This window comes from Pinus tabuliformis, chromosome 7 (genome assembly GCF_031772625.1).
Source record: "Pinus tabuliformis cultivar Carrire ecotype Pingquan chromosome 7, CPIR1, whole genome shotgun sequence".
Lineage (NCBI taxonomy): Eukaryota > Viridiplantae > Streptophyta > Pinopsida > Pinales > Pinaceae > Pinus > Pinus tabuliformis.
Genome location: NC_142293.1, coordinates 1,712,231,409 through 1,712,258,648, shown reverse-complemented (window position 1 = coordinate 1,712,258,648; position 27,240 = coordinate 1,712,231,409). Strand labels below are relative to the sequence as shown.

Here is a 27,240-nt window from a genome sequence, read left to right as displayed (position 1 = left end):
ATTATGGAATGTGTCAGCCCTAACCACATGAGTAATTGCTTGGTTTAGTCTTAACCCTAAGTGAACCCTCAGGAAAACCTATAAATATAAGAGACCTCAATCAATTGGACACATTTTCTCTTCTCTTTTGTCTTGGTTCGCATAGGTTCAACGGAAGGAGTTTGCTCAAGGGTCCAAAATCACAAGTGAAAGGTTCGCTCTGGGTTAGGATCTTCTGGATTTCAGTCGCTAGCATAGAACATAAGTTTTTCATCTATAGTCACAGGCACAGAGTAGGCAAGAGAACGACTCTGGCTCTCTGGTCGCTCGAAGACAGTTCAATGAGAGCGACTCTGGGTTCAGAGGCAGATCAGAAGGTTCCGGTCCCCGGTCGCTCGCACAGGGTAGCCCTAGGAGCGATCCTGCCATCTCAGTTGCTCACATAGCGTCAGTAAGGGAGCGACCCTACCATCTCAATCACTTGCAAAACAATGGGAAGGGAGGTACTTTGGGTTTTAGTTGTTCAGTGCCACAGTCGCTCGCATTAAGACCTCCTGAGAGTAACCCTGCAATCATATTCACTCAGATACAGTGACAGAGAGAGTGACCAAGGAGTTTTAGTCGCACATAGTCAGTCGTGATGAGGGCGACCAGAGTTCAAATCTAAGATTTGACATCTTGGATTCAGTTGACTTCAGTGATCTGATAGATCTGGGTTCATTTCTACTGTTATACAGACCTGTAGATCTATAGATCTGATTTGTTTGTTTCCATTGCAAACATATGTATTGGGCTCATCGACAGTGACAACAGTGCTCAGTAGTGTTCGACATAATGACAACAATATACAGCAGTTGACATCAATTTGTGATAGCACATTACAACCATCAATATGAGGGTTTTGATTCCTAGCATGATTAGATCTGTTTCATAGATATCATTATTGTTTTGCTGCATAGACAAAGTTATGGATCATTATACTCTATTTTGTTGCATCATTTGATGATGATCTAACAGGAAGAATATTTGCAAGGGTTTTCCCCATAGTGGGTTTTTCCCATAGTGGGTTTTTCCCTGGTCTTGGACCAATCCTGGTGTCTCTATATGTGTGCATGCTTTTCTTCTATTGTTCCTTTTATGTTCCATTGCATTGATGATGTTGGTGATGTTGTTTCTTTCTATGTAATTGCATATGCTGATGTATAATGGTGTAGATCTGAATAATGCAATAATGATATGGGGTGAACTTAATGATGAAATGCAACTATCATAGCAAAGAACAATGTCGCCCTAAGAAAATTTAACATGGTATCAGAAGTGCACTGAAGGAAAGTCACGGAGATCACCCCGATGATGACACCTTTGATGGAAGCAAGAAGAGGATGGTGGAGACCTAAAACAATTCTAGGGTTTGAAGATAACCCTAGGCATATTGATGATTAGGGTTTGACTGATTATATGAGGTTAGGGTTGGAGAGAAAACCCTGGTTTATGGCAAAGACTCGAGATTTGATAACATGGTCTATGTGAAACACTTGACGAAGATTCGATGAAGCCCTAGATGGGATAATCCCTAACAGATTTGGTTGGATACTTGAAGACAACATTGGTATATGGGCCATGGACAATGATGGCTTTGGAAGATTGGTTCAAGAGGGAGAGGATCACCTCTCATTGAAGATATGTATTTCTTGACTTATGATGCTTCTTACTTATTAGACTTATGGATCTGATGATTATGTTTATTGCATGTAATTCCTACATATGTAATTGAATATATGGATGTTTCTAACCTCCTTGATGAGGTGAGATGTGTAGATCCTTCTTGAGGATCACTTTGAGATGTAGTTCTGGAAAGAGATAAAGAGGTACTTGATGAAAAGATGACAAGGTGCTTCTAGCGGCCTATGTCTAATGAGTAGGTGCTTAGGTATTTGAATACCATAAGGTATGCATGGTATGTTTCAGCTATTGGCTCGGTAAGCCCTAAGGTTTAATGAGATTGTCTCTTTTGGCTCATACATGCATATGAAAGTGACTTGGGTCTATGGTTCCTATGATGAAAAGATGCACCTGGTGTTGAACATTTTTTATCTTATTGAATTCTACGAGGCTATCTAATGTTAATACACTGATACACTTGATGTTTGATCTATCCATTGGATATCTTAAAGAAGGATAGCACCTTGGCTCTAGAAAATGATACTCTTGATACTTGTCATGATGGATTTCATATAGAAGGATATTTCATTGATTCCTATACATGACTTTGCTAGTAATGCTTACGATAAGCATGATGAAAGCATATGTGATTGACACTCTTGTCGTTTTGATAAAGATTTATTGAATGACCTAATTTGATCTCATTGGTCATGAGGAGCTTAGTAACCTTGATGTGAGAAGTATAAGTGTAAGATTGATAAGTAGATCTCTTACTAAATATGGTCATGTCTTGATGGGATGAGTAACTATGGTAGAACTGAATGTCCTGACTTGATGAAGTGACGTGATAGAAAGTGCTATTGTGCTCATAATCTTTGAGATATGATGTTGCATCTATCTGCTGCTTTGAGTCTAAACTTTGATGAAAGATTGATGTCATGATGCTTATAGCCATGATAGATATATGTTTATGATCTAACAAGGTCTGTTGTTGCTTGAATCTAGTAGAGACATGCTAATGATGTGAATAAAGATGAATGAGGCATATCCCCAGTCAGAGGGAGAATCTCTTTTCAAGACTCTTACTCATACTATTATTTGCATTTTGTGTTGCTGAAGTATGATTTATGTGCATCTGACATTATTGATCTGGAACAGAGTCTCAACCCATACAAAAATTAATGTTTCTTCTCTGGACGAAGTCACAGATCTAGGAGAACTCGTCCTTGGACACGCATGCTAAGGCCTAGATAGCATCTAGGCAGTTAAAGTCTCTCTCATGCTAACTTTAAGGGAGCGACCAAAGGTGACCGAGACATACATATAGATATGTCACTATGTTTTTGCTACAAGAGGTTGGCATGATTTGGCATTACTGGTAAATATGAAAAGTGTTTTGTCATGATGCTTGACAATAACTTTGAATTGATGATTGAGATTTGCTTTGACTATAAATATCTCTACGATAGCAATTTTGACTTGACCTAATGTCTAGTGATCTGATTTGACGATTGTTGATTTTCCCTGATATCGATACTATGTGGGCATGATGACTTATGTGGAAATTGGTCTCCTTGTTCTTAGCACAATGGTTGAAGTAATGATAGTTGTGATTTGGCATGAAAAATGGAACCTGCATGACTCATCCTTGATGTATGCATTTGCACCTAGTGATAGGATGACTTGTATTATGATTATGAGAATGACTTAATCAAGTTCGGATTGATAATGCATGACTTGTTGGCATGATGAAGTCATGATTTGATATGAGCTCCACTTGTCTCCTGGTTGAAAGTATTAATACTATGATAATGATGACTTTGATAATGGTCGTGATCTAGCTTCTAAACTCTGATGAGTTGACTTTGTTGATTGTACAACATTGAGCTATGTAAGGATGATTATGTTGGCTTAGCAAGGCATTATGCTTAGAGCATTGCAATCTAGATATGACTAGATTTGACAGTTATCTGATGAAGTTAGGATGATGAGTTCCAAGATATGGCTTTGTTATTGATTATGGTTTTGGTTTTATATCCTGATCATCTACTTGTGACAGGTGATGAGCCTCTAATAACCTAAATTAGAGGGAAATGGCTTATGAAGCCCAAAATGATGTATCATGGCATGATGAATCAATTTCTGTAATTTGGGAAAGAAATTCCATATTGCAAAGCTATTGGAAAATGTTTTTGAATAATGAAAAATACAAATCCTTGGATACTCTGATTTGAAGTTCAAGATTTTGTTGAACTTGACATGGCATCTAACGGTTGATTGAAGCATTGATGTTCCATTTTTGAACATTTGTATATATATGATGTGCATAGAACCTGACTAAATGATTGAGCTGCTTCATTCACATAGGGATGCCACCAAGCATGCCTTGAAATATCTGCATGAGGTGTTCTATTTTTTAGAATGAGATATTTCTCCTATGATATGTGTCTGCATATATGTATTGCTGATATTTGAGATTATTGTTGATAATCACATTTAGATGCTGCTTTAGTATGAGATATGCCATGATATCTTGGATGAGAGGTCCATAGCATGACCAAGGTTGATCATAATGCTGTTAGCATGGCTAGCTGTGAGGCAAGATACAGAAGATCTTTAGAGAGTTGTTTGAGCATGATCTGGGTATGACATGGTTACATTCCGATGACTGAAAATCCCATATTTATAGATGGGACCAACATACTCTCATATATTGAGACAATGCAACTATTTGAAACAAGCTCAAGCTTGTGGTTGGCACCTCCTTGAGAGGAATGATGATTATGGTATCCACTTGTGATTTATATGATTATTTATGATCTGACATGATATCTGATTTAATGTTCTATATGAACAAGGAAACAACTGCTATTGGGACAAGTAGATACCAGATTTGAGTATGATGAGAGCGGCGTTGATCGAGGACACTGATCCAATTCTTTCCCCCTATTTGAGCTCCCAGGGTGAGGAATTGAGGGATAAGGGCTCTTGGGGTTGAGGGAACTCTGGAAAATAGGGTGTTACCCTTATCTGTTACCCATAGGGTTGAGGGTTTTACTCCCCTGTCTGGTCTTTGTAGAGTATACCCCAGTTGGCATCATACCCACAAGCAGGGCTTGTTGGGAATATTACTCCTCATCTGGCCAACGAGTTGAGGGTGTGCTTGGGGTGTACAACCCAAGGCGATTATGATGCAGGTGTTCTACCACATGACTATTAAGAGTCATTGTTGGGAAGATTGGTAGGAAATAGGATTTCGGGTTGAGGGTAAAGCTCCCCGATGAAATTTTGGGTTGAGGGTAAAGCTCCTCGTTGAAATTCCAGGGTCGAGGGTGTACTCCCCTGTGTGATCCAGGGTCGAGGGTTTACTCCCCTGTGTGATGAGTTATCCTATTGCTCGATATGGGTGGAAGCTATTGCTCCCTGATGTGATTCCAAGTTGAGATGTGTTCCCTGATGATATGCTCTCCGATGATGATTGATGATGATCCGGGTAGTAGCTCGCTGACAGAGATTCTAGATAGCAACTTGATGGATAGAGGGTAGTAGCTTGACATCCCCTCTGGTAACAAATTCTTCTTCTTCTAAATCCGAGAATGTTCAGCATATGAGTAGGAACAATCAAGTGATAAGCAGGAATAAGCAAAGGATAGATTGAGATGTACAATGATGATTTGTGATGATGAGACACTTGAGATGGACATGGCATGATGACTACATGATAGAGATGATCCATGATGATACGTGATGACACTCGAAGATTCCAGAATGGCATATTGTTCGATGGACAGATATTGGCAAGTGGAATTCTCCCTAGTTGAGAGGGAGTGTTAATTTTTGCAATTACGGTCAAATTCCACCATAGATAGATCAAATGACCAAGATGATGATGACATCAGATTCCTCTTTTCGAGGGGACCAAAATCAACCTAAAGATCACCCAATTTGGTCAAGCAGAAGTTGAGTTATGAATTATTTTATTCATACATGTATTATGGAATGGGTTGGCCCTAACCACATGAGTAACTGCTTGGGTCAGTCTTAACCCCAAGTGAACCCTTAGGAAAACCTATAAATAGAAGAGACCTCAAGATCATTTGGACACATCTTCTCTTCTCTTTTGTCTTGGTTCGCACAGGTTCGATGGAAGGAGTTCGCTCAAGGGTCCGAAATCACAAGTGAAAGGTTCGCTCTGGGTTAGGGTCTTCTGGATCTCGATCGCTGGCATAGAACATAAGTTTTCATCCATGGTCCCAGGCACAGAGTAGGCAAGAGAGCGACTCTGGCTCTCTAGTCGCTCAGAGACAGTTCAGTGAGAGCGACTCTGGGTTCAGAGGTAGATCGAAAGGTTCCAGTCCCCGGTCGCTTGCACAAGGTAACCCTGGGAATGACCCTGGCATCTCAGTCGCTCACACAGCATCAGCAAGGGAGCGACCCTACCATCTCAATCGCTTGCACAAAAATGGTAAGGGAGAGCACTTTGGGTATTATCTATTCAGTGCCACAGTTGCTCGCATCAAGACCTCCTGAGAGCGACCCTGCAGTCACACTGGCTCGCATACAGTGATAGAGAGAGCGAAAAAGGAGTTTCAATCGCACACGGTCAGTCGTGATGAGGGCGACCAGAGTCCAGATCTAATAATTGACATCTTGGATTCAGTTGACTTCAATGATCTGGTAGACCCGAGTTCCTTTCTACTGTTATACAGACCTATAGATCTGATTTGTTAGTTTCCACTATAAACATATGTATTGGGCTCATCGACAGTGACAACAGTGCTTAGCAGTGTTCGACAAAGTGAAAGCAGTATACAGCAATTAACATCAGTTTGTGACAGCACATTACAACGATCAATATGAGGGTTCTGATTCCTAACATGATTAGATATGTTTCATAAATATCATTATTGTTTTGCTGCATAGACAAAGTTATGAATCACTGTACTCTCTTTTGTTGCAACATTTGATGATGATCTAAGAAGAAGAATATTTGCAAGGGTTTTCCCCATAATGGGTCTTGCCCTTGTCTTAGACCAATCCTGGTGTCTCTATATGTGTGCATGCTTTTCTTCTATTGTTCCTTTTATGTTCCGCTGCATTGATGATGTTGTTTCTTTCTATGTAATTGCATATGTTGATGTATAATGGTGTAGATATGAATAATGCAATGATGATATGCAGTGAAATTAATGATGAAATGCAACTATCATAGCAAAGAAAAATGTCGCCCTAAGAAAATTTAATAGGAAATTCACCAGATGGATGTCAAGACAACATTCTTGAATGGGGTGATAGAAGAAGAGGTGTACATAGAGTAGCTTGAAGGCTTTGAAACTCATGAGAAGTGCACTCATGTATGCAGATTGATGAAAGCCCTGTATGGGCTCAAGCAGGCACCCGGGGTGTGGTACGATCGGATTGGCAGTTACTTGCAGCAGTTGGGATTCATCAAGAGTGATGCAGATCCCAATCTCTACTATATGATGGTGGAGAATGAGCCTCTCATTCTAGTTTTATATGTAGATGATCTGTTTTTGACAGGATCATCGAGGCTCATAGAGGACTGCAAAAGGAACCTTGCAGCAGAATTCGACATGAAGGATATGGGGCTGATGCACTATTTTTTGGGGTTGGAAGTATGGAAAAAGAATGGGGAAATCTTCCTTGGGCAAGGGAGATATGCTACAGAAATTCTGAAGAGATTCAAAATGCAGGATTGCAGACCCATGGCAACACCCATGATTACCAATTGGAAAAAGATAGATGCCTCAGGGGATAGGGAAGTCGACCCCACCTTGTACAGACAGCTAATTGGGTCACTCATGTATTTGGTCAACACTAGGCCAGACATTTGCTTCGTTGTCAATACCCTTAGTCAGTTCATGGTGGAACCGAAAAGGGTACATTGGGCAACAGCTAGGCACATTCTCAGATATGTGTGGGGAACAATCAAGCTCGGGTTGAAATATACTCAAGGAGATGACGTCAGGTTGAGCGGATTCACTGATGCAGATTGGGCAAGTAGCTCAGTAGGCAGGAAAAGTACCTCTGGGTACTGCTTTAGCGTTGGATCAGGAATGATCTCTTAGTGCAGCAGGAAGTAGAAGTCAGTAGCACTAAGCTCAGCAGAAGTAGAATATATGGTGGCTAACAAAGCTACGTGCGAAGCCATATGGTTTAGGAAATTGCTGGTGAGTTTGTTCAGGAAGAAAATGGGAGCGACCAGTGTTAACTCTAATAATTAGAGTTGCACAAAACTCTTTGAGAATCCAGTATTTCATGATAGGTCGAAGCACATTGAAATCAGATGTCATTTCATCAGGAACTGTGTCCAACGTGGGGCAGTTCAGCTGCAGTATGTCCCCACATGCGATCAGGTAGCGGACATACTCACAAAAGCTCTAGGGAGAGCTAAGTTCATCCAGTTCAGAGAACAGATGGGTATGGTGGAGAATTTGTTTCAATAGATTCTCAGCAGCAACAGTTGAGAGGGAGTTGCAGTGCAGATGCAGTAGTTGATAGCAGTTCAGTTGCACAGATGCAACACATATCAGAGTTACGTAGTTGTTGGTGGGCAGTAGCAGTCAGACATCAACAGCGTGACAGGAGATGATGCAGAGATAGAGTGATGCTTCAGTGGGTTGCAGCACTAGAACACATTCCTCGCTAAGAGGGAGTGTTGATTTTTGTAGCATCAAATGTGTTCTAGCCACGAAATTTTGTGGAGAGGCTAGAATACATGTATTCTCCAAAACCCAGAAATTGTTTCTAGAAATTCCACCTAGAGACAACTTAATTAAAATAATTAACTTTTTTTTAATGGTTACTAAGTCTAAACTTACGAAATCTGGTTAATTAAAGGGTATTAAGTCATGGTGAAAATCTTCTAGAAGAAGACATGGATTGATTTCTAGTTAATCTTAGCCATTGATTATGTTTTAATCTTGGTCGTTGGTGCTCCAACAGAAGATTATAAGAAGAAGTCAATGGGTAGATGGAGAATACACCAGAGCAGATACTCAGTTGCTCAAGCAGATCAATTTTCTCAGCGGCTAAAGTTCGGCAAGAGAAAATTGAGTCAAAGAGTGAGTTGTAGGTGGGAGAGAGAGGGCATCAGCATAGTCTGAGAGTGCAGGACAAATCTGGAAGGGGCAGCACAGAGGAGAGACGCAGATCATCAACACAGAAGGGTTGACGCAGGGCCTACGCAGTCACTGTGCAGAGGGTGACACAAAAAGGCCAGCGAAAGGGGTAGGAGGTCCTCTTCGGGGTCAGAGAAACGTTGTGGAGTGTGAGAAATTCACTAGTAAATTTCTCTCAGAGAACTCTTCCTCTATTTTGTCTTGTACAGAAATGATTGCTGAAGATTAATAAAAGAAATCCTCATCTACTGCACCGGTTTTCCCACATTGGGCTTTTCTGGGGACAATTGTCAAAAAACAACTGTGTCGCTGTGGTTATATATGTGCTAATATTTTCCTTGTATTTACTTTCCACAAAATTTTATTTGTGAAGGCTGCAGTTTATGTATTTTGATATTTGTCGTAGAAAACTGCAAATAATTTGTTTAAGTAATTTAACAAATAGAAGAAATATTATCAGTTACTGTAGTAGGATTCGGGATCACTGGATTTTCACAACTACGGGGTCTCTTTGCAATACTGACGTCTGCTATGGCAGCTAGGGCTCCAAAGCCCTCGGCTTCCTCTTCCCACTCTCTCCGAGAGCTCTCTCTTCAAATTCACACAATGCACGAATGAATTAAATCTCCTCAAATCCCTTCTTTAATGAGTTTAGGATTGTCTTTTCATCTTCGTCTTCCCTTTTGTCTTTTCATCTTCGCCTTCCCTTTTGTCTTTTCATCTTCACCTTCTCTTTTCTCTCTTTATTATTTATTTTCTTTTATTAAATTCACTTTTATAAAGTCACTTTATGATACTCCACTTTATAAAGTTAAAGTGACATCCAACCTGCCTAGGAAATATCATCCTTTCTCCTTCTTTAATAAAGTCTCCTTAGGCAAATTTAAGCCACCTTCTTAATTATTTCACTGCTTTAGCCTACGGGAACCACTTTAGGCTCGCAGACTCCATCATAAGCTTCCTATGGGGACGATGAAATTACAATATTTTCTTTTGAGGGAGCCAATAGAAACATTTGGAAGCTGATCTGTGCAACATACTTTAAATTATGTCTTTTAAAATATTGAGGAATTCGACATCCCACCTACTTGTGTCATCTTTTAATCCTCTTGTTCCTTTGTTTATAATGCAAGAAATTGCATATTGACTAACCAAGACTCTTTTCCTATCTGGTCACTTGTAGCCCAGAGGATACTTCATTACATGTTGACATATAGTGGACCTACAGGGTTTGGATTGTTCATAGATAGCGCTTTATTCTTTCACGGCCTCTTGCCATATATCAATAATATGGGCATGTGTTTTATGCATGAGAAGTGCCAGACATGTAAGCATAGTAGGAGTTTAAATTGAGTTGGCAAACTAGAGCCATGAGAGCAATTCTACAACAGTTCTAAACCACCAGTCATAGTTGGAACTAATAAATATGGACTTTATGTGAAATGAGAAACACAACTTTGTCAATTGATGGAAAGAACATTTCCTCATACTTTCCAGCCATGAAGAGTGCGCACAAAGCCACTAGTTGCTAGGGCTTAATGCTTAGGATTTTTTCATGCACCAAGGGTTTAATCACCATCAGCATATACTTCATCATCTAGAGCATATTAGGGCTTACTTCAACTAGGGCTTTCTTCAACAATGCTAGGGCCATCAATGACAAACTAATCCAATAGTAGTACCATATATAATGATGGCATGATTACAGATAGAAAGCTTGTTAAGTATCCCATAGATAAAAAAGAAAAAAATCATGACTTTCTTGTTAGATTCTGTAACATAAAAGGAGACTAGTTGGCATGCCGCATTAGATTCTATTTAAAAAAGAAATTACTCAAAAGCAGGAAGTGGTTTGAAAGTCATGAAGGAACAAGAATTAGTGCATGTTCTATTTTAAATTTTTTGAGGATGAAAAGTCGTAATTGCTTCCCGGAAAAAGCATTGAGTAGAAATATATGGACCTATGTTAAAATTGGCAACTAGGGCCAAACTCCATGAGTATCACCTTATTGATGGCTGATAATATTTTATCTAGATTCCTCTCGTCGAGAGGTGTAGGATTGATCTAAAGATCATCCGATTCCGATAAGTATTTATGGAGGTATTATAATATTCCTAAACCAGAATATTCCTCAAACCCCAGCGAAAACTCCAACGAAATATGTGCAAATGATATAATAACCCAAAAGTGATAAAATAATAGTGGAACAACATATAATAATGTAAACCGGAAATATAAGCAGATACACAAGAAATGTAGTGAGAAATGCTAAGCCATTTTATTATACTAAGCAATAAATGAGTACAAGAGGTGATTAAGCAGATGGCACCTCAACTTGCACAAGGCAAGTGGGCAGATGGCACCTCGACTTGCACAAGGCAAGTGAAGAAATACTCTCAGAATGACAAGAATGGCCTCTCTGCATGGATGTTTCTATTGTGCTGCTACTGCTGCTGCTAGAAAACAAATGATGATTTGGGGCTGCTCCCCTCGGAAAAATCTGAAACTCTGGATTCGGGCTCTACTCAAGAAACCCAGAAAGCTTTCCTGGAATGGCCTCACACTGATCTACGTCCCAGCTGCTGGGAAACTGCCGTGTTGTTGCTACTGCTGGAAATAGAATGAGGATTTGGGGCTGCTCCCCTCCTCAGAAAAGGCTAAAACTCTGGAATCAGACTCTACTCAAAAAACCCAGAAAAACCCAGAAAGATTTTCTGAAATGGCTGACCCCCAAAAATCACCCCCTTGGGGTTCTACGCAGTTCCTCAAAGACGCTGATGAAACTGCTGCTGAAATGTTGATGAATCTACTGCTAAAATGGCAATGGAAATACCTTGCGTGAGCAGGCACTCGAAGTCCCCCGGGGCTAAGGGTGAGATCTCCGAATGGAGACACTCAATGCACTAAACAATGTTGCAGACTAGCTAAACAGCCAGCGTGCTCTAAGTCGAAATGACTATCACAAATGCTCATAACCAGAATGATCCCAAATGAGGGGGTTCCTCTCTATTTTATAGCCTCTGCCTCTCACAATCCCTAGGCTCACTTTCTCCTGCGTGATCCCCTTCTTGCCATGTGTTCCTTCCCTCCTGCGCAGTCCCTCCATGTGTCTGTGTGGGCCCCATTTTTGTGTCCCCCTTTGGCCCCCTTGGTTCCCCCTTAAGTCACAACGTTGTGCTACCTAGGAAGTGACTTTTTATTCTAAAGTGAGTTATGTTCCCCCTTCCTCACTTTTTATTTACAAATAACTATAGAAGGCAAAAATCGAACAAAATCGAATATTCCAATTAGCCATAGCTAATTAGGAATATTACAGATATGAACTTATTTTGATTATGGACAAATTGTCGAAGTCGGCCAACAACTTATGTAGGCTCAGAAGCACAACAGACACATCTATTCATCATAAACGTTTGCATATAAATATAGGATGTCCCCTCCTCATTTGGACACACACTTCTCATCCATCTCTCTCCCTCTTCTGCGCAAAAAAGAGTCTCTCTCTCTCTCCCTCTTCTGCGCAGAAAAGAGTCTCTCTCTCTCTCCCCTATGCAGATAGGTCTCTCTCTCACACGTGGGAAGGAAGGACGCAGTTTTCTAAAGGTTTACAAACTACAGATTGGAACTTTGACCAGCATTGACCAGCATTCTCTCTCTCTTGACTACGCAGTAGGTGAAGCTGACTCTCCTTAGAAATCCGCAATTTTTGGCACAGGAATCGAGGTGATCTGATCTCCGGTTTGGAAGATATTGACTGCCCTAGTTTAGGGCTAATGCCACTGATGCCGATGATGCTGATGCCGATGATGTTGATGCTAGTGATGCCAGTGATGCGGATGATGTTGATGCCGGTGATGCCAGTGATGTTGATGATGCTGATGTCGGTGATGCCGATGATGCTGATGCTAGTGATGCCAATGATGCCGATGATGCTGATGTCGGTGATGCCGATGATGCTGATGCCAGTGATGCCAATGATGCTGATGTCGTTGATCTAGGGTTTGCTGCTGCTGATATAAATCAGACTTTTGTACTATTTCTCTCTACTGAATTATTGAAGATAAAAGAAGATTTGATCAAAGGGTTTCCCCATATTGGGGTTTGTCCCTGGCTAGCCGCCACATCTTGTGTCTCTTGTGTTGGCTTGTTTTCTGTTGATCGTTTAATGTTCTATCTGCACTTTACTTATGTACATGTGATTGCTAATCTGTGGATAATAATAAGAAAGATAAGTAAACTGCTCTAAGCATAGAACATACCATAATTTAACATGGCATCAGAGCTAAGTTGAAAACAAAGCCCAACAAGAGCAAGAGAAATCACCGAAGAGAAGGTTGGCAAGGCTATCTAAAAATAACTATGGGGTCCTCAACACTCTTCCCCACCAAAGACAAGCTCCGTGAAAAGTCTAACTATCATGGATGGAAGATGTCTCTCGATCTGACTTTAGAAGATCATGAAGTGTTGGACCATGTGAGAGTCAATATTGTTGATCCTCAATCAAATGCATCCACTGCTGCCAGAAACAAATGGAAATCCAGAGAAGTCATAGCAAAGAAGATCATCCAGGATTCTATCGACAAGCGCTTGGTGGCCTATGTTTCTGAACTGAACACCTCCAAGGAAATCTACGATAGACTGGTGAGTTTATTTAAAGTTAATGATGCAAATCAAGTTCTATTTCTTAAATAAGCTGAAGGAAATGAAGAAGGGCAAAGATGAAAATATGCAAGCATATTTCTTAAGAATCACCGAAATCATGAACAATCTCCTATCTATTGGGAAAGTAATTCCTGACAGGGAAATGGCACTCACAAATCTTGGAGGACTACCATCTGAATGGTATATATTCAGGACTACTCTTCTCAACAATAATGTAATTCCCAGATTTGAGGAATTAATGACAAGATGCATTCAAGAAGAAGCAAGGATGGAAGAACAGGACATGCCCACACTTAAAGGTCATCCCACTGACTTTTCTTCTCATGCTAAAAGAAGAAACAATTCCGAGGCTAAATCCAAGGAAACACTGGAATATGAAATATCCCATGAAACGTGTAGGCAATGTCTCTCTCAAATTGAATCAAGGTAAGACAATCCACCTACAGGATGTATTATATGTACCTGATTTCAAAAAGAACCTGGTGTCCATTTCGGCAATGAAAGACAAAGGCTACAAGGTGGTTTTTAGCGATGGCAAGGTACGTGTATGGAAAAACAATATTAAAGATGCCTTCACTCTTGGGTTTCGAGTTGATTCATTATATCAGGTCGGAGGAAGTCCGCTAGGTGTCATGTCTTGTGACACATTTCTTCAGTCCGAACTATGGCATCGGAGGTTTGCTCACCTTCATTATAAAGCTCTACCTGATGTAAGAAAAATGCTGATCGGGATGCCCGAGTTCAGATTAGAGCAAGAAGGTGTATGTCCAAGATGTGCCGAAGAAAAGCTGAAAAGGGGACCATTCCCCTCAAGCCAAAGCAAGACCTCCGATATATTGCAGTTAGTTCACTTAGACATATCTGGTATGATGCCTGTGAACTCCTTGGGAGGATATTCATATTACCTCACTTCTACTGATGATTATTCTCGCAAGACTTGAATATATTTCTTGAAAAAGAAGGATGAAGTGTTCTCCTGGTTTCGACACTTCAAAGCCTTGATCGAGAATCAAACCGAAAAGAAGATCAAGATCTTAAGGACTGATAATGGGACTGAATATGAATCTAATGAGTTACATGACTTTTGTAAAGAGGCTGGCATTAAGAGGGAGACTACTACACCATACACTCCTGAACAGAATGGTGTGGCGGAAAGGAAGAACCATACAATCATGGAAGCTATCCGTGCTATGCTTCATGATCAAAGACTTCCGAAGTTTCTATGGGTTGAAGCTGCAAACACTGCCGTATATATACAAAACCAATGCCCCCATCAAGCATTGGGTTCCTAAACTCCTGAAGAAATGTTCACCGGTAAGAAACCTGATATATCTCATTTTAGAATTTTTGGAAGCCCTGTATATTTTCATGTGCTGAAAGAGAAAAGGAATAAATTGGGTGCATCTGGAAAGAAAGGAATCTTCGTGGGCTATAGTGAAAATACTAAGGGCTATAGAATCTATGTAGCCAATCAAAGGAAAGTCATGATTAGTCATGATGTCACCTTTGACGAAGATATGGCTCTTAGCAAGGTGAACAATCTTCCTACAGTGAGGAGCTCTCAAGAAGCTGTCACCAAGGAACCGAAAGAAAAAGAGTATGATGAGATATTTGCACCTGTTGCTAGATATACCACCATCTGCTCGATCATAGCCCTTGCGGCTTCACAAGGATGGAAACTACATCAGATGGATGTTAAGACCACGTTCTTGCATGGTTCAATCAAAGAAGAGGTCTACGTGGAGCAACTCGAAGGATTTGAGATTTATGATCGAAAATCTCATGTGTGCAGGTTGAAGAAGGCCCTCTATGGGCTGAAGCAAGCACCCCGAGCATGGTATGAGAGGATCGATAGCTACTTGATGAAGCTGGGATTCACTAGGAGTGAAGCCGATCCCAACCTTTACTTTAAGGTTGAAGATGACAAACCTCTCATACTGGTGCTGTATGTTGACGACCTCTTTCTAACAGGTGCAGACCCTCTCATTCACAAATGTAAGAGGGAGTTGGCTTTTGAATTTGAAATGAAGGACCTAGGACTGATGCACTATTTCCTAGGACTTGAAGTTTGGCAGAAGCCAGGGGAAATTTTCCTATCTCAAGGAAAATATGTGGTAATGATATTGGAAAGATTCGGTATGGTGGACTGCAAGCCCGTAACTACCCCGATGAAGCTTGACTTCAAAATGTTAAGCAGTAGTGCATTCGGACCTGTTTTACGAAATGCCACCGAGTATCGTTAAGTCGTCGAAGCATTAATGTTATTAGTGAACTCCCGTCCAGATATATGCTTTGCAGTCAACACGTTGAGTCAACATAAGGTTGAACCTTACCACATACATTGGATTGGTGCCAAGAATCTGTTGAGATATCTTCGTGGCACAATTACTTATGGGTTAAGATACACTGTCGGAGATATGAGACTACTTGGGTATAATGATGCTGATTGAGCAGGCAGTGTGGTGGACTGAAAGAGAACTTCCGGATGCTGTTTCTCTTTGGCATCTTCTTCGATATCTTGGATGAGCAGGAAGCAGAAGTTGGTGGCTTTGAGCACCGCCGAGGCAGAGTATATTGTTGTTAGCATGGCCTCCTGTGAGGCAATCTAGTTGCGAAAGCTCTTCAATGAGCTATTTGGATTTACATTGGATACCACCGTAATTCTATGGGACAACCAGAGTAGGATTCGTTTATCAGAAAATCGCGTATTTCATGATCGCTCCAAGCATATCGATATGAAGTACCACTATATTCGAAATATGGTGCAGCGGGGAGCTATAAGGCTCCAACATATCGGTACAGATGAACAGGTCACCAACATTCTAACAAAGCCCCTAGGAAAGGTCAAATTCCTGACTTTCCGAAAACGACTTGGTGTCATTCAGAGACCCTTTGATGAGGGTCAAGTATGATGTACTGAGCTCTGGGAGCTCCAGGGGGGGCGCGGGGTACTTCTTGAAGCAACATATGACCACAGGGTGACTCATCATCCCCTGTTGGTGCACTTTGTACAGGATAAAGGGTTCAACCTTCCCCTATGACACCCCGTGGCGACTATGGAACAAGATGATTAGTTCTCCTGTGGGCCAGGATGATTCATTCTCCGTGGCAACTATGGAACAGGATGATTAGTTCTCCTATGGGCCAAGATGATTAGTTCTCCTGTGGGGCTGGATGATGTGTTCTCCATGGAGATTGTGGACAGGATGATTCGCTCTCCTGTGGACAGGATGATTCGCTCTCTTGTGGACAAGATGATTCGTTCTCTTGTGGGACAAGATGATTCACTCTCTTGTGGGACAGGATGCTTTGCTCTCCTGTGGACAGGATGATTCACTCTCCCGTGGACAAGATGATTCGCTCTCTTGTGGGACAGGATGATTCGCTCTCCTGTGGATAGGATGATTCGCTCTCCTGTGGACAAGATGATTCGCTCTCTTGTGGGACAGGATGATTCGCTCTCCTGTGGACAAGATGATTAGTTCTCCTATCGAGGCATCCTACCCATGCAGTCTAGGACTCATGGGAAGTACCTCTCATCTGATCAATGAGCAGGGAAATGAGGATAGGGACCATAGTAGTACGTATGGACGCATCGTTGTATCTACCGTACTCCCTATGCTAGGATGACCTACATTGATCTGGGATCAATGATACTGGTCTGGGACTAGTGAGAGTGGTACCCACTATGACACTGACTTCGAGTCAGTAGAGGACTAGTCTGGGACCAGTGGTACACACTCTGAGACTGACTTCGGGCCAGTGGAGGATGGTATGATACATCCTCGATCACTTCTTCTTCTTCTTCTTCATAGTTCGAGCAGAGCAGAACAGAGCAGAGCATAACATAGCAAGGCAGAGCAGAGCAGGGGTCAAGCTGTTCAGGGCAGTGCATTTGATGGATGAATAGTAGCGACGGTCAGACGAATTGCAGATGGAGTTCTCCCTAGTTGAGAGGGAGTGTTAAAATTGGCAACTAGGGCCAAACTCCATGAGGATCACCTTATTCATGGCTGATAATATTTTATCTAGATTCCTCTCGTCGAGAGGTGTAGGATTGATCTAAAGATCATCTGATTCCGATAAGCGTTTATGGAGATATGAATTTATTTTGATTATGGACAAATTGTCAAAGTTGGCCAGCAACTTATGTAGGCTCAAAAGCCCAAAAAACACATCTATTCATCATCAACGTTTGCATATAAATACAGGATGTCTCCTCCTCATTTGGACAGACACTTCTCATCCATCTCTCGCTCTCTCTTCTGTGTAGAAAAGAGTCTCTCTCTCTCTCCTGCGCAGATAGGTCTCTCTCTCACACGTGGGAAGGAAGGACGCAGTTTTATAAGGGTTTACAAACTGCAGATTGGAGCTTTGACCAGCGTTCTCTCTCTCTTGACTGTGCAGTAGGTGAAGCTGACTCTCCTTGGAAATCCGCAATTTTTGGCACGGGAATCGAGGTGATCTGACCTTTGGTTTGGAAGATATTGATTGCCCTAGTTTAGGGCTGATGCCGATGATGCTGATGACGGTGATGCCGATGATGCTGATGACGGTGATGCCGATGATGCTGATGCCGGTGATGCCAATGATGCTGATGCCAGTGATGCCGATGATGCTGATGCCGGTGATGCCGATGATACTGATGCCGATGATGTTGATGCCGCTGATGCTGATGCCGCTGATCTAGGGTTTGCTGCTGCTGATATAAATCAGACTTTTGTACTATTTCTCTCTGCTGAATTATTGAAGATAAAAGAAAATTTGATCAAAGGGTTTCCCCATATTGGGGTTTGTCCCTGGCTAGCTGCCACATCTTGTGTCTCTTGTCTTGGCTTGTTTTCTGTTGATCATTTAATGTTCTATCTACACTTTACTTATGTACATGTGATTGCTAATCTGTGGATAATAATAAGAAAGATAAGTAAACTGCTCTAAGCATAGAACATACCATAATTTAACAACCTAGTTACTCAAGAGCCATACTCTTTCAGTGACGAAGCCTTTAAGATTCAAATTCAAAAGAGAATATCATATCTAGCTATGAAATATGATTGGAAAGAATTTATGTTCGTGAACTACTTTTTCAGGTGAAGGGCTGACTATCAGGAAAAAAGGCAGAATTCACTGCCCCACTTATCTTAAAGTTTAAGTAACCCTATTTGCTAGAAAATAATTTCAATTTAAGGTGTCTCATAATGATCAGTTTGAACATGTTCCGTTTAGTTTCAGTTTAAGGTGTGTCAGATTAACCAGTTTGAAAATTTTCCTTTTTGTTGAGCAGCAAAAACTAGGACTTTAAATTTCATCTAGCTTTTGCAGTTCTTTCTTTCTTGTTGGACTGCTTCTTCAAATTAAACGAAAACATCTGTTTAGATGTATACTTTGGACCCGACCAAAATTTCTAGTTATGAATGACCAGCTAATTCAAAGGGAGTTCCGTAGAATGCATGCTGTATCAATCTTATTGGCATGTTGTGCCAAGTCTTCCAGATATGAAGCTCACATAAATATGTGGTATTTCTTTGTGTTTGTTTTTTTAATCTTGAGCACAGTTAATATATTTATGCATGCTAACTCTGTAAAGGGAAAAAGAAACCATGGAAGAGTATCTGTCACCACAGTGCTTGACCAATAACAATTGTGTAATAAAACGTAAACATCTAGTCCTCATAAGTAATGTGGTCCTAACAGCAACACATCAGCCATGTTAACGAAAAATATATCTTATATGATAAAACGATATTTACCTTCTAGGACTACGTGGCAAATCACGTGCAAGTCCAAATAGAGTGTCACAATCAATAAAACCACCTGCTCCTCCTGGAATGGCTCTGATATATTTACAATCACCAACAGCGCTGAAAAATGAATATGTCTGGTTAAGTGCAAAGAACTCCCCAAGTCCAACAGGTATATCATCACGTCCCATCATGTGTAGTATATCATATATAATATCTATGGTTGCAGCATTTCCCCAACCATTGGCATTGACAGTGATTCCCTGCATATAGAACATGATATAGATGTTTTTAGTCTACAAATGCAGTTGGCATTTGTAAGTGTAAGCATGCGGTTGGAAGGATGATGCAGGTTGTGCATTTGAAGTAGATGCCAGTATGAATTTAGGATTGTCTTCATCTATTTGCAAATGGGCATTTCTACACCATATTAAATGTTGACATAAATGAATAAATACTTGTCAATGGTGTGCTAGTAGTTATGTTGGAAACTAAGTATTATAATGACTTCCATCAATTATGTAATGCATTCCACCTTGATATCAATCAGCTCGACAGGCATTTTGAGGAGGTAAAAAAGAGTAATAAAATCCCCTGGGCTCATATCCATATCAAAAATTACAGGTTTGCTGGGTAATTTTCCCTTTAAATTTGGCTTATACAGAACTTCCTTGTAGTATGGAAACTGTGTCTTCCAATTATATTTGGCAGTCTGATGTGGGCTGTTGAGGACCTGCAATTACACAAATAGGTTTGGATGAGTCATGGCAGATCCAACTCCATTGATTACACCCAACACGTGAAAAACTGACAGTTTCTATCAGAAATAAACAAATAATTTGTAACTGTAAAAGGTGAAGGTTCAACTGCATATTTTGAATAAGAGAGCATAAATTGTAATGATAACCTAGTGTATACATCATCAATTGCAGACCAGTCTAATTAGGAATAAGATAGTAAATCCGCAATTCAATAAAAAGTAACTGCCACAAAGTATTTTCTTTGTCAGGTATTGTTATTACAACAATTATGTATTGAATTATAAATCAAATTGTCTTTCTAGAAAATAGTTCTTCATTTATAATAGAATTATTATTACAAATTGAATATCAACTGAGATTCAATTCTTAATGCCATTACCTTTACTGAGTAGAACAAAGACAAAGTTCATGTCAAGGAAAACATCAGTGTAGAAATTATTAGTTTTTGTAGCATTAGAAGTGTTCTAATCTCGAAACTTTGTGGAGATGCTAAAACACAAGAGTTATCCAAAACCCAGAAATCGTTTCTGGAAATTCCACCTAGAGATGACTCAATTAAATTAATTGACCATAATTAAAAAAATTCCAAGTCTAACTTGGGAAAAATGGTTAATTAATAGGAATTAATTGAGAAATGTGTGAATTATCTAGAAACTCACACGGATCAACTTGGAGATGATCTCAACCATTGATTAAGTTTTAATCTTGGCGTTGGAGTCCCAACTGGAGATTATAAGAAGTGAAATGTGTGAATTATCTAGAAATTCACACGGATCAACTTGGAGATGATCTCAACCATTGATTAAGTTTTAATCTCGGCCATTGGAGTCCCAACTGGAGATTATAAGAAGAGATCGATGGGTAGATGGAGAACACACTCAGTGGTCTAGGCCAGTGATGCAGGAATCGCCCCCCCCCGCCAGATCCAAACCCGGAACCGCGGATCGGAGCGAAGCGTCCCGGAATCCAAGTTGGAAGCGCGGATCGGAGGAGGAGGTGGCGCGGATCCGTTTAAAAAATGCGATTCCTGGCATTTTGGGTTGCGGCCGCCCGGAACCGCGGATCGGAGGGCGGTTCGGGCACGGGGTGGCGCCACGCTTCCGGCCCGGAACCGCACGCCACCCGCACGCCACCCAGGCGCTTCCGGATGCAACCCCGCGGCAGCGGATTTTTAATTTATTTTTTTTAAATTTGTTTTAACATGTAACTTAACTAGCATGAGGGGGTGGGTTAGGTGAGTTTAGGGTGAGTCTAGGGTGACTTTAGAAAAGAATAAAGCCCCCATTCTCTTCTCATTTTCTCACTTTGAGTTTATGAGAGTTGGAGAAGAGAAGAGAGGAGAGGAGAAGAGAAGAGAGGAAAGGAGAGGAGAAGAGAGGAGAGCTTGGAGGAGTGAAGAAGGAGGAGCTAGGAGAAGGAGGAGGAGCTTGGAGCAAGAGCTTGGAGGACTTCATCTACAAGAGCTAAAGAGGTAAGTTCAAACCCCAAACTCCCTTGTTTTTTTGAAAAAAAAAATTGTATTTTTCTCCTCCCTCTCCTACTCTTTCCCATTGTTTCTACTTGCTCCTTTATTTACAGGTTGTCCACCACCTATATCCATATTCCAAGATGGTGTTCTTTTGGCTTCTATGTATCATTCCACTCTTGGTTTTAATGATGGCAAGGGTGAGGAATAGAGGGGAAGAGGAAGGGGATGAACTTGGTCCTAATAGTAGTGACCCAATGTATGATGAGGAGGAAGGGTTTGAAGAGGAAGGGGATGAACTTGAAGAGGACACTGAAGCACAAGATGGGAAAGGTACATCAAATCCCTTGTGGACCTTTGTGACCAAACTTGAAGGGGGAAAGGGTGGTGGATCTTACAAATGGATGTGCCCTCATGGTTGTCATGGAGGAAAACCATATACGGGTTCATATACCCGTCTGAGGAGGCATCTTTGTGGGGTGCTAGACAGTGATGAAAAAAAGGGTTCCGTGGGGGTAACCATTTGCCCAAACATTTCAAGTGAACAAAGACAAAAATACATCAAATTAGAGATGGCTGCACAAGGAAAAAACAAGAAACAAAAAACTCATTCTGAATCAAGTGCAACCTCTAAATTTGGTAGTTGCCCATCTCCTCATGGTACTTTTGCAACCTCTGGAGGTAGAAAAACAATAGGGGATTTCCTTAATGTTACTGGGAGGGATGATGTGGATGGAAAGATAGTCCGTTTTCTTTGTGCTTGCGGTGTACCATTCAATGTGCTTCGCTCTCCCTATTGGCATGAAATGGTAAAGGCCATCAATGAAGCCCCAAAAGGATACAAGGCCCCCAACTATGAGAAAGCTAGAACAGTCTTATTAGAAAGAGAAAAAGCTAAGGTTCAAAGAGCTTTGACACGTTTTACACATGAGTGGGTGGATTCTGGGGTATCCATTGTATCAGATGGGTGGACAAATATTAGAAACCAACATTTGATAAATGTTCTTGGTGTTTCTTCTAGTGGTGCAGTATTTATTGCATCTCATGACTCCTCCTCCATCAGTGCAACTGCACCAAACATTGCAGATCTCCTATTGAAATCAATCAAAGATGTTGGTCCGAATAATGTGGTTCAAGTGATCACAGATAATGCAGCAAATTGTAAGTTAGCAGGAAAAATTATTGAGCGTACTCATCCACACATCTTTTGGTCTGGGTGCCTGGTTCACACATTGAACCTTTTGATGCATGATATTGTGAAACACAAAGAATGTGGGTGGATTGCTGAGGTTTACAGGAAAGGGAAGCAGCTCATTAAATTCATCACAGGGCATACAAGGGTAAACTACTTCTATGGCACTTACTCCAAGTTGCAATTGCTTAAAATTGCAAAGACAAGATTTGCTAGTTATTACCTCACCTTTAGGCGGCTAGTGAAGGTGAGACAAGCTTTAACTAATCTGGTGTGTGCTGAAACATGGGATGAAATTAACAATGACACAGATGGTGCTAATGAAGTCAAGGACACTGTTCTTGACAGTTACTTTTGGTCACAGGTTAAATATGTTTTGCAATTCACCAAACCAATTTATTACATGATCAAGTTTGCAGATTCAGATCGACCAGTAATTGGGGAGGTGTATGAGCAAATGGATAGCATGTTGGGGCAGATTAAAGACATTGTTGAGCCTAGAGATACCACCTTGTACAATTATATTCGTGAAGAGGTGGTAAAACGATGGGATATGCTAAATGTTCCATTGCATGCATTAGCATATGTTTTGACACCTAAATACTATCATCCATCATGGCTTTCAAAACCAGCACCTGGGGGGGGAGTCAGGAGAAAACCACACCAAGATAAAGAGGTTCACGAAAAATATATGGCTGCATTGAGTAGATTAATCCCTGATGAGGAGGAGGCTGCATTGGTACGGAGACACGTGAGCAACTATACGAGCAGCACTGGTCCATTTTCGAGCATGCATGCAATTCAAGATCGAGAGAATTTTTCTGCTCTTGAGTGGTGGAACATGCATGGAGGGCCTACTCCACTTCTACAGAGTTTGGCATTGCGGGTGCTATCACAGGTGGTAAACACTTCTTCTGCAGAGAGGTGTTGGAGCTCTTATTCTTTCATCCACAGTGTTAAAAGGAACAGGTTGAATTTAGACCGGGCAGAGAGCTTGGTTTATGTTCATTACAACTTGCGATTGTTGTCCCATTACTGTGAAGATGCAAAGTCTAATAAAGACTTGTTGACTTGGGACAAGAATCCAGAGGAGCCCAATTTGGAGGATGGAGTGTTGCGACTAGAGCAATTAGAGGATTCTCTTATCCAGGTATGTCCATTGTGGTATGAATTTTCCAATTTTCCCTTATAAAGAATTCATGTTTTTAATTTTTTTGTTAACTAGTGTTTTTTTTTTGCATGAATTTTTTGAGCGATTCTAGGATGATGACACGGGTGTTGATATGCCACCACCCCCACCCCCATCTGGTCCCTTGGTTTCTACTAGAGGAGGTTCTTCTTCATCAGTTCCAGTGCCACGACTTACACAGGGACCATCTTCTTCATTGCCACCACGTGGAGGCCCGCCATCACGTTCTATTCGTGGTGGAAGGAGGAGAGATTAGTAGATATATTCACAATCTACTTCTTTTTGTCATAGATTACTCATTAGACTTGTAGACTTGTGAATTTGAATTTTGAACCTTTTTGGCTTGGCGGTGACCAAGTGACATATTTTGTAAACATTATTATTTGAATTTTGGACATGACAAATGTTGACAGTTGCTCACTTGCTAGATAAATCATAATATGCTCTATGTTTTATGTTTTATAATATGCTTAAATGTTTTATGTTTTATAATATGCTTAAAAATTTGATGTATGTTTGTAATAGCTAGAATATAGATGATTGTTGTACATACTAGTAACTACAATGGAATCATGGATGCCATATCTATCTTGATTTATGCAAAAATATGCATGTTTTCATGTCTTCTACAATTAATTTGGTATTTGGGATGTTTGTTTTGAGTATAAATGCAAAAAAATATAAAAAAATATATATATATAGCAGACGCTTCCGCGGACGCTTCGCTCCCTAGATTTTTGGAAAATGACGCTTCCGCGCTCCGCGCTTCCGCTTCGCGCTTCCGCTTCGCTCCCGCTTCCAGTTCGATTTTCCAGTGCAGGTGATTCAACAGGATAATTCGAGCCAGTAGATCGAGTAGCAGGTGGTAGGAGAGGTCAACAATGATCTGAAGGAAGAATTTCGATTCCAAAGAGTCAAAAAGAGGACATCGAAATTTATCTCGAGAAAGTTGCACAGGGGCTGTGTAGAGCCTCAAGAAGGCAGTTTGATTTGGCTAAAGGGAAGGACATTTTCAGTTCCAGAGGCCTGAAAGATTTTCCAAAGTGTCGGAGAGAGTTCCCACACAACAGCAAACAAGACGACTTGATTTGCAGGAGTTTTGGGCTTCAGCATGAGAGAGTCTGCGCTAGGGTGACACAAGGCCTGCAAAAAGCAGGGTATAGGGGCTTTTCAGAGGCAGTCAAGTGTCGGGATTGCTTGGAGTAAGGGTAAAATCCCTCAGTATATTTTTGCCAGTATTTCTCTTGTATAGAATTGCCAGTTTGGTGACATTTTATTAGGGTTGCGAGGGAGCGCTTCCCCACCCTCATGCCCCTGCTCTGAATTCACGCTCCACTCAGGAGCTAGTCGGGAATGTGCTCCCACAATCGCTCCCAAAGGGGGAGCGATTTCGGGAGCGCGCTCCCTGCAAAAAATAAACGATCCCTGGTTTTTCGGGAGCGTTTAGGAAAGCGGTTAGGGGCGTTCACTCCTTGATCACTCCCGTACGCTCCGGGAGTGATTTGTAAGAGGGTGAGCAATCGCTCCCGAACACTCCCCCTCTTAAAAATCACTCTCGTCCTGCACCGAAAAAGGTCGCGCGGCCGAGAGAGAGGGGCAACAACCAAGAGGGAGAGGAAAGGGAGGGAAATGGGAGGGGGAAAATAATAAAAAGCCCTTCTCCCCTCCCATTTTTCACTTCATCCATTGGAGAGCAAGAGGAGCAAGAGAGTTTGGAGCTTGGAAAGACGAGCTTGGAGAGAGCAAGAGAGAGGAGCTTGGATGAGCTTAAAGAGCTTGCAAGGGGAGATTGGAGCTTGGGATTGAAGTCCAAAGAGGTTGGATCTACACTCTAATCTAGCATTTTTTTATGTTCATTGCTAACAAACAAACAAAAAAATCTCTATTTCCCATTCCCATTCCTCCATTTTTTTGCAGACTCAAAACTTCAACATTCAAACATCATGGTTATATGGCTTGGCATGTTCTTCTTCTTGGTTCCTTTTTTGATTATTATGGTGTTGGAGAGTAGAAGGAGGGTTGATCATGATGAAGAAGAGGATGAAGAAGTGGATTATAGTGGATTTGATGAAAACCCCGGAGAGTAGTACCTTGGTGAAGAGGAAGAGATCGAACATAATGAGGCCCAAAAAACTAAACAAGACCAAACCCCATTGTGGAAATATGTTTCTAGGCTTGAAGGAGGGAAAGGGGGTGGAACCACTAAATTTGCATGCCCCCATTGCAACAAAACTTACATAGGTTCATAACCCGTGCCAGAAGGCACCTTTGTGGGAAAAGGCCATGGGATGAAGATAAACCAATAGGAATCAAAACTTGTGCAAGTGTGTCAACAACAGAAAGAGCCAAATACATAAGGGAAGAGGAGAAAGCCCAATACAAATCTAAAAAATCAAAGGGTTTCTTTGAACATAGCTCACAATCACATCAACATGCACAAAGAACTCCTTCAACATCTTCCCATGGTAGTGGATATGGAGCCACGGGACCAAACATCTCGTTAAGGCATAGAACCATATCAGATTTCCTTGATAAAGGGTGTAGGAATGATGTGGATTCAAAAAATTACCGGTTTCTCTATGCATGTGGGATACCATTCAATGTTCTTCGCTCACCTTATTGGCATGAAATGGTTTCTGCCATAAATGGTGCCCTTCAAGGATACAAGAGCCCTGGGGATGACAAGGCTAGAACCGTTGGACTTGATCATGAAAAAGCAAAAATATCACATTCTTTGAGTAGAATGACAAATTCTTGGACTGAGCATGGGGTGTCCATTGTATCTGATGGATGGACAAATATAAAAAGAAATCCATTGATAAGTGTTCTTGTTGTGTCTATTAGTGGTGCCATCTTTCTTTCAACATATGATTACCCAAAGAAGTTCAAGACCAACATCAACATTGCAGAACCATTACTTGAAACAATTGAACGTATTGGACCATCCAATGTCATCCAAGTCATTACTGATAATGCTACTAATTGTAAGGGAACACGAGCAATTATTGAGGATAAATACCCCAACATATTTTGGTTTGGGTGTTTAGTTCACAAAATGAACCTTTTGATGCATGATATTATTACGAAAAAAAACCAACAATATAAATGGATTGGTGATTTGTACAAGAGAGGCAAACAAATGATAAAATTTATTACAAATCATAGCAATACCCATGGGATTTTCCGTAGTCACTCAAGATTGGAGTTGTTGGAGATTGCGAAGACAAGATTTGCTAGCTATTACCTCACCTCCAGGTGTCTTTTAAAGGTAATAGAGTCATTGGCTAGCATGGAATCAAGTCCACACCGGAAAGTATTAAAGGACAAGGCTACAAATGCAGCTGACAAGAGAGGTTTTGAATAGGTGGAGCAGACCGCTCTTGATGGTCTATTTTGAGCACGTGTGAGGCAAGTATTGGAATTCACCAAGCCCATTTATAACATGA

General features: G+C 41.0%; 1 protein-coding gene across 2 annotated transcripts in view; it reads right to left on the bottom strand.

The window, feature by feature from the left end:
- The window catches only part of LOC149255173 (nucleoside hydrolase 3-like), a 386,258-nt gene that overhangs the window by 137,985 nt on the left and 221,033 nt on the right, over window positions 1–27,240 (bottom strand). For both annotated transcript variants that reach the window (XM_089460377.1, XM_089460376.1), the window contains 2 exons: window positions 19,723–19,920; window positions 19,197–19,450 (listed from right to left, as the gene is read on the bottom strand). In XM_089460377.1, the coding sequence (XP_089316503.1) occupies window positions 19,197–19,450; window positions 19,723–19,920 (452 nt within the window). The remainder of the gene's footprint in view (window positions 1–19,196; window positions 19,451–19,722; window positions 19,921–27,240) is intronic.